This window comes from Panthera onca, chromosome F1 (assembly GCF_046562875.1).
Source record: "Panthera onca isolate mPanOnc1 chromosome F1, mPanOnc1 haplotype 2, whole genome shotgun sequence".
Classification (NCBI taxonomy): domain Eukaryota; kingdom Metazoa; phylum Chordata; class Mammalia; order Carnivora; family Felidae; genus Panthera; species Panthera onca.
In genome coordinates, this window is record NC_138355.1 from 44,085,056 (window position 1) to 44,096,419 (window position 11,364).

The window sequence follows — 11,364 nt, forward strand, 5'->3', positions numbered from 1 at the left end:
CCACTAATGCAAATGTACAATATCCACACTCACCCTTCCTAGCACATGACATAAAACTAAACTGCTAAATGTCTGAAACATGACCTATTCTTCAAGAATTAAAACCTTGGCTCTAATCAGCTCCGGCTGTAACTTCTGCAGGCCCCTGTGCACTCTAGAAGAAATGCACGTCCCTTAAGCAACAAGAATCAACCTTGTCCACTTGAGAGAAATGGCTCTATTTTCAAACATTTCCCCCATACTAGCTGACCAGTTATTTTCTGCCGCATAGATTTCATCTTCATTTTCAAACTTGTCCAAGAAAAACCAAAGTATGGTGTCCGCGTTTTAATTTTGGGGGGAGGGGGAAGGGAGACGGGAGAAACGACGTATTAAGAGATCTCCCTCAAAACTGATTTCCAAACCCTAATGACTACATATAGAACCCCTGCAACTCCAAATGTCATTACAAAGAGCGAGCTTAAGAAAGAAAGGGATGGGAGGGGGGAATCTTCCTCCAATGGGGGTGGAAGTGGGGGTGGAGTGGGGGGCGGGGAAGAGTGGGGAGAAGATTCTTAAACTGTAGGAAAGGCAGTTAAACATCCTTCCCAACGGTCCCGGCCCGTCCAACCGTCCTTTAGGCCAACTCGGACTCCGACCATCCGCAAGGTGGGCAAAAAAACAGGGGTGTCGACGCGCACCCAGTTCCAGCCGGGGGTGGGGGGCGGGCGTGGGGGCCAGCGGAGGGCCGGCCGGGCTCTCCTCAGCGAACGTTGGAGCCAACGTTGGAGCCGTTAGGGATGACTTCAGCAGCACCCCACCCCTCACACACACAGCCCCCAGGCCCGAGGCGCTTTAGGCACGGCTCGCAGGGCTGAAGCGGGGCTGCATTTCAGCCTCCGGGGGTTGGGGGGGGGGGGGGGCGCGGGAAGTGCGCGTTAAGGCTTCGCAGGTCTCCCGGTCTGACATGTCCCCCTACCGCACGGCCTCGCCCCCCACCCCACCAAGGCAGCCGAGACCTCCCCGGGGAGCCGAGCGGCCGGGCCAGAAGTCGGGTGTGTGCGCGGCCGGGCGGGCCCCGGACCCTCCGCCGCCGGTCCTGCTCCCCACCACCCCCAAGTGCCCCCCACACACTTACGCCCCCCACAACACCTCGGCTCCGGGGCCGGCCCCGCGGCTCCTCCCCGCCCCCCGGCAGCGCTGGACGCCCCCTCCTCGAGCCCGGCCCGGGGAACAGCAGGAAGCCCGGAGCCCGGGGGGCAAGGGGGTGCCCCGGCCCGCAGGGTGGGGCGCCCAGGTGAGGGCCGCTCCGGGCCGACGCCGCCACCACACAAAGGACCAGGGGCTCCCGCCGCCATATTGAAAACTTTCCTCCGCGCACGACAACTCGCAAGTCCCCCACCCCCACCCAGCACACACCCCCGCACCCCGGGGGAGGAGGCGAGCCCCGGCCCGCCGAGCAGCGCCGGGCCCGGCGCCCGCCCTCCTCGCCCGCGCCGCCGCCAGCCTCCGGCAGGAAGCACCCCCTCGCCCACCCCGACCGCCACTCCATCCGGAACCGAACCCGAACCCCCGGCCGGGCCGCACACCCGTCCGCTCGGGCCGCGCGTCGCCCGGGGGCCCTCGGGGTGGCACCGCCGAAGCGCCCGCTCTCCCACGCTCCTCATCTCCCACCCTGAAGAAGCCCCGTCCTCCTCCCCCGGCCTCAACTCCGACCCCGGGGCAGCCCCAAACTTGACGCGGCCTCCGAGGCGACCCCCGCTCCCCGCCCCCCGCGCCTCGGGCCTCCCCGGCCCGCGCGTCCTACCTCCCTCCCCCAGCCGCGAGCAGGATCCGGGGTGCCGGCGTGACTCACCGGCGGCGGCCGCACCTTACAGATCCCAGTCTGCTCGGCTATGGGCCGGATCTTGTGGATGAAAGCGAAGGGGTCCGCGAACTCTTCCCAGCTGGGCTCGAAGACCGGGCACTCGGGGGGAGGCAGGAACTCGCCCAGCGGGCCCGGGCCCCCGAGGGGCAGCGCCGGGCGCGGGCCCGGGGGCAGCGCGGTGGCCGGCTCCATCACCGCGGGTCGGGCACGGGCGAGGGCAGGGTGGGCTCCGGAACCGCGGCGGCGGGCTGCGCTGGGTCCGAGACGGGTGCAGACGCGACTCCGGCAACGGCAAGTCCGACTTGTACTAGCAACGGCAGCACCTTGGGCTTTTTCAGCCTTCCTCCGACGACGTCTTGCCGCTAACCCACGCCGTGCGCCTCCGCCGCCACGGCGAGGAAAAAGAGTCCCACCCCCACCCCCACCCACCCCCACCCCGCGCCGAGCTCCCGGCCCCGCCCCCGAATCGGGCGGGGCCCGGGCCTTCGGCCTCGGGATGAAGTTGATCCTTACGGTCCAGTTGAGCTAACATTTATTGACCATTTACTACGTGCCAGAGTCCCTTCCCTCAAGAAGTTAATACTCTGGTGGAGAAGATCGGACACATAAATGGATTATATCAGTCATGTCAGTACACTGTGGTAGGTGCCATGACAGAAGTATATACACTTAGTAAAACCTGGGGAGGGGCCGAAGGTATTTGGCATAATGGGGAAGGATTTTCTAGTAGGGGGACCGGCTTGAAAGTAAGAACAAAATGGAGGTGAGAAAACACTAGTTATAATGTTAATAATAAGCTAACACTCTTGAGCACTTGCATATCCTGGGCACTGTTCTAAGTGCTTTGCATAATTAATCATTTAATCTACACAACAACCCTTTGAGGCAGGTACTCTTACTTCCATTTTACAAATAAGGACAGTGAGGCACAGGTTGTTTAAGCAATTTGCCCAAATTCACACAGTTAACAAGTGATAGAGACTCTAGCTTTTGGAATGAGAGGTGTTACAGAGAAAAGAGTGGTCCGGGAGCAAAATAATGGCCAGGTTGAGTGTGAGAGAAGCCAAAGACTTTAAAAACAATCCAGTTGAGAAACTATGGTGCCTAAATTAAGGCAGCAGTGCTATTCATTCGGAAGAATGCATGCAAATGTAGGAGATAAAATTAGGACATAGTGATAAATTGGGGAAGGACACTAAGGTATCCAGGGTGATTCAGGTGTCTAGGTACTTGCCTGAATGGTTGCTGGTGCACGGGCATTGCCAATGCATTTCCAGAGATTATATAAATGAGGAGGGAGATCATGTGTTCACTTCTGGATATGTTGAGTTTGACGTGTCTTCGGTACAGTTGGAAATATCCAACAGGCTGAATAGTATAAATCCGAAGGGGAGAGATCAGAAATAGAGATGTAAATCTAGAGTTATTAGCATATGACTGATAGCTATTAATTATCTAATGCTAATCTAATACTGTGTGAAAGCATTGTTGTAAATGCTTTGCGTGTATTTGTGTATTAGCTCATTGAATCTACACAACCATCCCGTTGGGTAGGTACTACTATTACCCCTATTTTGCAGAGCAAGCAATGGAGGCACAGAGAGGTTAAGTAATTTTAAAAGATGAGAACATTTTTGAGGCATGGGTGGGGTGTGTGTATGTAGGGTGAGTGCCTAGTGTCCTGCCCAGGAAAGGGGGGAGAGGAAATTTAACAAGTAGGACCTCAACACTAAAAAGATCTCTTTCATCCAGAAAGCAGCCAAACCTATGGAAGTATTATTTGGACCAACAGCGTCCTAGCTCTGTTTTCAGATTCACCTAGATGAAAGAAGTCTCTCTTATCCTTAAGGGTTCTTCAAGTTAAAACGTGGGGAGGAGAGAAGCCTCCTCTTCAACAAACTCTTCCCAGAGATACTTGGCCCCATGTTTTGGGGCCCCATGTTTAAACTGTTTAAAAAGGGCCTTGCAGAAGGTACTCCTTTTCTTGGCTCTCTAGGGCTTCGGACCTACATAAACCTTTTTTGCTCCCCACTGCAACGGAGACTTAAGCCAAGGGGCAGCTGGCATCCTACTAGAGAAAAAGTCATCAATGTAAGATAGAGATGAGATAAAATTATAATAAAATGTCAATGGTAGAACCTAAGTGGTGGGTGTAGAGGAATTTGCTGCAAAATTTTTTTAACTTTGCTGAATATTTTAAATTCTTCCATAATAAAATGTTGGGGAGAAGAATCGTTGCTGCTCTTTGCCATGGGTGTATTTGCTTTTGAGGGTTTTGCTGCAGTTGATTTCCTGTCATGTGCTCTTTCCTGGGAGAACGTCAAGATTATTTTCACACTTAACATTGGCATCCTTCAAGCCGGAGAAGTATAACTTTGAGAAAAATTCTAGACTTGTATCAGTAATGACTATTAACTGAGGTGCACAGGAAGAATGAGCCTGGGATAATCTTTCCCAATCCTCAGCCGTGTACTAGAACTCCCTCACGCTCCCAACTCCCAAGCTCTCTCCATTTCCGGTATTGACCCTAAGTGATGAGATTTTGTTGCTCCCAGATCTGGCAGCAGCTGTTTGGCTCCCCGAGGACCCGATGTGACGTTGAGGGAGGGGGCGGTTGCCAGGGTAGTCAGGGGAACCTAGGGACCCAGAGGGCTCTCCGGGAAGGCGACAACTCCCCCCGCCCCGCAGAAGACGCTTCCCTTGCCCTTTATGATGTGTGTTTACATGGGCGGAGGGATCCCTCCCCAGCTGACAGCCACACCGCGGCCGGCTCTTCTTTTTTTAAAGAGCCTAGCCACAGGCAGTGATTGGCCAAGGCCAGGGCCGCATCAGCCTCCGGGGGCGGGGCCGGGGCCGCATTGTCTCGTCTGGGGCTGGCCGGACGCCCCAGAGGCCGGACCTGGGCAACCCCGGCTCGGAGGTCCCGGGGCTGGATCTCCCGGAGGCCTTGGGAGCGAGGCCTGGGCGGGGTCCGGTTTGGCTTGCTCGGGGAGAGCGGGGTTGGAGCCCAGGCAGCCGGAGCGGAACCAAGCCCCGCTCCGAGTGCCACGTCTCCAGGAACCCCCTCCTTACTTTTGGACAACACTCCGCCCCACCCGGGCCGCCGTTCCCCAAACTACCCCTATTTGTGCTGCCCCAGATCCTTTGGACACATCCTCAGGGGGCTCCGTCCTCATCCGCCCCCTCCGTCCGCAGGCCTCACTCCGCGAGCCCGCCCCGCCCCCGGCCTGCGCCCCAGATCTGCAGCCTTCGCCCCTAGATCCGCCCGGCTGGTGATGAGGCGCTCCCCGCGTTCCTTCCGGTCTCGGCGACGGGACGACCACGCTCCAGGGTTGCGAACTAGGGGAGCCACTTTCTCCCTTCCCCTCCCACCTCCAGCCGCCAGTCCCCCGCGCTCTCCCGGGGGACGGGGCTCCGGGACAGAGGGCCGGCCCGGCTCCCCAGCAGCCTGGGAGGGGGCGGTGGCCCGCGCAGCACGTAGCGCACGTGTAGGGGCCGCTCTCCACCCCCTCCGCAGCCCGCGGCCTCCGACCACTCTCCCGGGCTCCGGGTGTCTGCGGTGCGCCTGCCTTCCGCCCCGAACCCCCAGTGTCTGCGCCCTCCAAACACTGCACCCCTTCTCACACCACCCTTCCCTTCCCAGCCCTGCTGATCCTCTCCTCTCTTTCTCCCTTCCCCCCAATTTCCCCAGTGCACGGGCCTTTCCTCAGACTTCACAGTTTGTCTCAGCTCCTCCGATTCAATGCCATCTTCTCTCTCCCCCACCACTTTTGGTGTCCTGGAATGTTTGGTGTCAGATGTCCCCTGTGGAAACCCACAGTCCATGAGATCTCGAGATGAGCTGCAGCCTGTTTGGCCTCCCTGTTTTATTTATTTCGTGTACTCCCACAGCGTCTCGTTACTACTCTCTGTTACTGCAATCATAACTCGGGATTTGTCTTTTTAACACTGCCCTCTTCCCTCACACCCGCCTCTCCTCCGGATTGGAGCCGCTGGAGGGAAGGAGTAATGGTCTCTAGCCCTAGCACCAGGCACGTGGGAGAAACTTCACAAATATTTGTTCAAGGGGAAGGGAAGTGGCCTTGAGTGTCTGTAGCTCCTACTGGCTGAGGATGGAGCTTTGGACAGGACAGGAGAAGCATCTGGTTGCTCAGGTGAAGCAGGAAGAGATCTCACAATACATCAGTATGTGGGGGATGGGGGAGCCCACATAGTGGGATAAACCCATCTTCCCCCATTCCCTGCCATGCTCGTTTCCCAGGAACCAGCAAACCCTCCTCCTCTGCTAGACTTGTCTCTTGTGTGGGACTTCTGTGTTCCCTATTCTGCCCTACCCCCAGCTGTGGGGACTGTCTTTTCAGATCAGCTCATCCCACGACAAGGGTCTCATCTCTGGGCTTCTGTCCCTGGGAAGTTGGGTCTGGATCCTGGGGAGACACCTGATAACTAAATCCCCATCTTCTCCTCCTTCCCATGTTTTCTTCCTCCCCAGTTCTGGGATCCCTTCTCTGCTGACTCAGACCAAGGGGATCCAGGGTTCAGCGCTTTGGTTGACCTGAGTGTGAAGGGTGTGAGGCCCAGGAGCTAGGCCCTTGCCTGGGCCCCGTCCCCAGGGAGCCTCCAACAGACACTGGCAAGTGGGGCAGTTCCCACGGTGTGTGGCCAGCCCTGCCCATGGGGTGGGGAGGGGCAGAGTTACCCACACAGGGCTTCAGGGTGTTTCCTCCCCTTCTGGTTGGACCACTTTAGAGGCCCTAGACTCTTTCTCAGAGCAACCTTGTGCAGAGAAGCTGAGAGGCAGAGGGAAATTCACGTTCCCTGTTCATCCTGGGGCGCCACCACCCCAACTAAGGTCTCTGGACTGGGGCACCCCTCGCAGCATGCCCTATGGCCTTGGATAGTTGGAATGTTTGGAATTCTCTGTGTCCAAGATGAAAGTCTTCCAACACAAAGAAAATGGCTTCTACGCTAATTATGTCAGAACTTCTGGAAGCCCTACCGAATCTCCTATGCTCATTTGAAATTCAGTGTTGACCAAATCCGGTTGAGTGGCCAACACAGGGTCAGACACGCTAAATGCTAAATGGTAATTCTTTCTTCTCTCCCCTGGAAGGAAGGGGTGATATATGAACAACCTGAAATACTGTTCTAACATGAATAAGACAGGGTCGGTGGCTGGGGGCCAGTAGTCTCTTAGACGTATCAACACTATGAGGTAGGGGGGTTTCAGTGTCATCGCCTTTCAGATGGAGAAATTAAGACTCGGAAAGGTTAATTAGCCAAAGCCACACAGATAATAACAGCGTTAGGACTAGAATGATGATCCTAAAGCCGTTGATCATCCCCAAACATCAAGGCGATTTCTCTAAAGCTGAGAATCTCACACCCGCTGCCCCTTAACCTGCCAACATGTATCCATTTCTCCCCTAAGCCTCAGTGGCTTCACACTTCTTGACTGTGAGCTCCAGTACTTTTGTTTATATACCAAGAGTTTCACAAAAGTTTCACAAAACGTTACTGGCCCTTACACAGTGATACACAAACATGCTGATCGAGACCCATGAAGCTGGTTTTATAACCCATGAACGGATTGCGGCCTCAGTTTGAAAAATGCTGCTCTGTAGCTAGTTTTTTGTGCTGAGTGGGCAGCTTTCAAGATGATCTAGACCAAGCAGTGAGTTTTCTCTACTGGTACCCGTATAATCTTACATTTTGGCCACTGCCCCTCCCCCTTCATGTCTTCTGTAAGTCCTCCAGAATATGGACTACATCATATACAAAATCAGTCATCAGCTCTTTTCTCTTCCGTCTGTTTTTCATTGCAACCGATTCATTTTCCTCCTACCCCTGACCACAGCACTTGAACCCCAGGGATCACTTTGTGCCTCATATTTTTAGCACCTTATCCCAGACAGGTGCCTGGTATAAAACCAGGATCTAGCATGGTCTTTCAGTCTCCCAAGACCTGACTTGGAGCAGTGGCCAAAGGCTCAAATGCCTACAGGGGGCAAGGTAAATGAGGAAAGTCAACCAGGTAGAGTAGGAAACTGAGAATGCACGTCTGGCTACCAGGGCCATCACTAATCAGGCCAGGGTGGCAGCAAGTTGCAATTTTTCAAGAGAGGCCAAAAGTCTAGGTTTTTATGCAAGCTCCCTTAATTTTTAATTTTTTTAACGTTTATTCGTTTTTTTAATTTTATTTTTTTAAATTTACATCCACATCAGTTAGCATATAATGTTTATTCACTTTTTTGAGAGGCAGAGACAGAGCACAAACAGGAGAGGGACAGAGAGAGAGACACACACAGAATCTGAAGCTCCAGGCTCCAGGCTCTGAGCTGTCAGCACAGAGCCCGAAGGAGCGTTCGAACCGCAAACTGTGAGATCACGACCTGAGCCAAAGTTGGGTGCTTAACCGACTGAGCCACCCAGGCGCCCCAAGTTCCCCTAGTTTCTACATATTCAATCTTCAAACAAATTTTTTTTTTAAAAAAAAGTGTGTGAGCCAATCAAATAAGCTTGTGATCAGACCATGTTCTGTGTGGAGTCACCTGCTCTGGAGAGGCTAGGGGGATGATGCACTTCAGACCTTCAGAAAGAACAATGGTTGCCAAGGGAGCACTAGCTGAGGCACCCAGAGAGAAATGGTGGAATGGAGGTGGGCTCCTGCTCCATCCCTACCCTGTGGGTCAGGTTCAGCCTCCTAGGCTTAAAGGAGAACTCTGACTTCCAGCAAAGTCTGGAGCCCACACCCAGGACATACGATAGCAACAAGCACAGTGTCATAGATGGCCGACTCATAACTGCAATGTTGATGAGGGACCTGGGGGGTGTCCTTGCTTTTTAATATTTCCTCCCTCCCTCAACTTTTTGCCTCCTCTAAAGCCCTCAGAGAAGCGGAAATCAAATGACAAGCTATGGAAAGGTTCTCAAAGTGCTGTGCATCAGTGTAAGAATCTACAAGTAAAATTGGGGTGAAGGCTTAGGAATTAAAGTTAGGCGGACCTCCCAGATATGAGGGAAAAGAAGACAGTGCCGTCATGGTTGAAAATGATACTTGTTCCTTATAATAAAAAAGCTAACATTTATTGAATGTTTGCCATGTGCTATGCATTTTTGTGTGAATGATCTCTTAAAATCTTCTTAAGAACCCTTGAGAATGGGCATCATTTTAATCTTCATTTTCTAGATGAAGGACTGGGATTCAGAGAGGCTGAGTCACTTAGCCAAGGTCACATAGCCAAGAAGTTTAGCAGAACCAGGTTCTGCCCAGGCTGTCTGAGTCCAGAATCTGTGCTCTTAACCATCACCCACATATTGCCCACCCCTGGTACACCGCACAGTCCTGGCACTGAGGTGTCCCTGACACCTAGCACAGTGTTTGTTGAAGAAATACATGGTCACTCACCGTTGTCACATAATGCCTGACAATTAGTGAGTTTATAAATACTCGTCGAGCATGTTCTCTGGGCCAATTACTATGCAAAGTGCTGTAGACATAGCATTGAATCAAACGAAGTCCCCGCCTTTCAAGGACTTATATTCTAGTCTAGTGGATAGAGACAGACAATAAACACATACAGGTAAGATGGTTTCTGGTAGAAATCAATGCTAAGGAGAACAGGATATGTGATGGAGTGATGGGAGGCTGGGTGGGAGGCGTGGTGAGTGGCTACTTTAGGCACAGTGACTGCAGGCAGGAAGAGCATCTGGGCTCACATTTGAATGTTGGGAAGAAGATGGCTCTTGAGACCTTACAGAAGATAGTTCCAAGAAGAGGAGTACCATATATGGAGACCTGAGTCCGCAAAGAGCTTGAAATGTCCAAGGGATGACGCTCCTCCCCCCAAGAAAGCCAATGGGTCGGGGGAGATGAAGTCGAAGAGGCAGGCAAAGGGCTAGATCAGACAGGATCTTGTAGGCCATGGTCAGGAGTTTGGGTTTCATCTTACTTTCAGCCACAAGTCATTGGAGAATTGTAGGCCAGGGAGGGATAGCATTTGATTTGCAATTTTAGAAGGTCTCTCTGGGGCGCCTGGGTGGCGCAGTCGGTTAAGCGTCCGACTTCAGCCAGGTCACGATCTCACGGTCCGTGAGTTCGAGCCCCGCGTCAGGCTCTGGGCTGATGGCTCGGAGCCTGGAGCCTGTTTCCGATTCTGTGTCTCCCTCTCTCTCTGCCCCTCCCCCATTCATGCTCTGTCTCTCTCTGTCCCAAAAATAAATAAAAAACGTTGAAAAAAAAAATTTAAAAAAAAAAAAAAAAAGGTCTCTCTGACTGCCATGTGGAGAATAGATGACAGGAGAATGAGGGCGGAGGTGAGGAACCAATTAGAAGGTGTTTGCAATAGTCCAGGCAGGAGACGACTGTGGCCCAGACTCATGTGGTAGTGGTAGAGGTGGTGCGAAAGGGTCATGCTGTGGATACATTTTGGAGGAAAGGGTAACAGGACTGATTAGATGGAACGTAGAGTGTTCAAGGGAGAGAGGCACCGAGGATGGCTTCTAGATTTTTCCCCTGAGTAAATGGGCAAATGGTGGTGCTATTTAGGGAGATGGGGAAACCTTGTGGAGGAAAAGATTGGGGATATAGGGGGGGCGCCTGGGTGGTTCAGGCTGTTAAGTGTCTGACTTCAGCTCACGTCATGGTCTTACAGTCTGTGGGTTCAAGCCCCGCGTCAGGCTCTGTGCTGACAGCTCAGAGCCTGGAGCCTGCTTGGGATTCTGGGTCTTCCTCTCTCTCTGCCTCTCCCCAACTTGTGCTCTCTCTCAATAATAAATAAGTAAACTTTAAAAACTTATTTAGGGGCGCCTGGGTGGCTCAGTCAGTTGAGCACCGACTTCGGCTCAGGTCACAATCTCACGGTCCGTGAGTTCGAGCCCCGCGTTGGGCCCCTGTGCTGACAGCTCAGAGCCCGGAGCCTGTTTCAGATTCTGTGTCTCCCTCTCTCTGACCCTCCCCCATTCATGCTCTGTCTCTCTCTGTCTCAAAAATAAATAAACTAAAAAAAAAAAAAAATTAAAAAAAAAAACTTATTTAAAAGAAAGATTGGGGATATATGAAGATCTATGTTTCTGTTTTGACTCTGTTAAAGCTGAAATACCTTTTATTCATCCAAATGGAGATGTTCAATAGTTGAGTAACCTGGAGCTCAGGACAGGAGTCAGGGCTGCAGACAAGATCTGCCCTGGGTCATCAGCATGTGTGTATATCTATGTATATGCCCACAAGCTTATATATGTAAAAGCCTAGGGGCGCCTGGGTGGCTCAGTCGGTTAAGCGTCCGACTTCGGCTCAGGTCATGATCTCACGGTCTGTGAGTTCGAGCCCCGCGTCAGGCTCTGTGCTGACAGCTCAGAGCCTGGAGCCTGTTTCCGATTCTGTGTCTCCCTCTCTCTCTGCCCCTCCCCTGTTCACGCTCTGTCTCTCTCTGTCTCAAAAATAAATAAACGTTAAAAAAAATTAAAAAAAAAGCCTACAGATATGGAATAATGTATACACACACACACACTCACACGCA

General features: G+C 53.0%; 1 protein-coding gene across 2 annotated transcripts in view; it reads right to left on the reverse strand.

The window, feature by feature from the left end:
- KDM5B (lysine demethylase 5B) overlaps nucleotides 1-2,197 on the reverse strand; it is an 81,174-nt gene extending 78,977 nt beyond the window's left edge. Inside the window, exon 1 of one of the 2 annotated variants that reach the window (XM_078440783.2) lies at nucleotides 1,118-1,546. In XM_078440783.2, the coding sequence (XP_078296909.1) occupies nucleotides 1,118-1,531 (414 nt within the window). In that variant the 5' untranslated portion in view covers nucleotides 1,532-1,546. Of the gene's footprint in view, nucleotides 1-1,117; nucleotides 1,547-1,834 lie in introns of those variants that run through there. The other variant, XM_060644109.3, reaches the window with a different exon arrangement.
- Nucleotides 2,198-11,364: the final 9,167 nt, after the last annotated feature.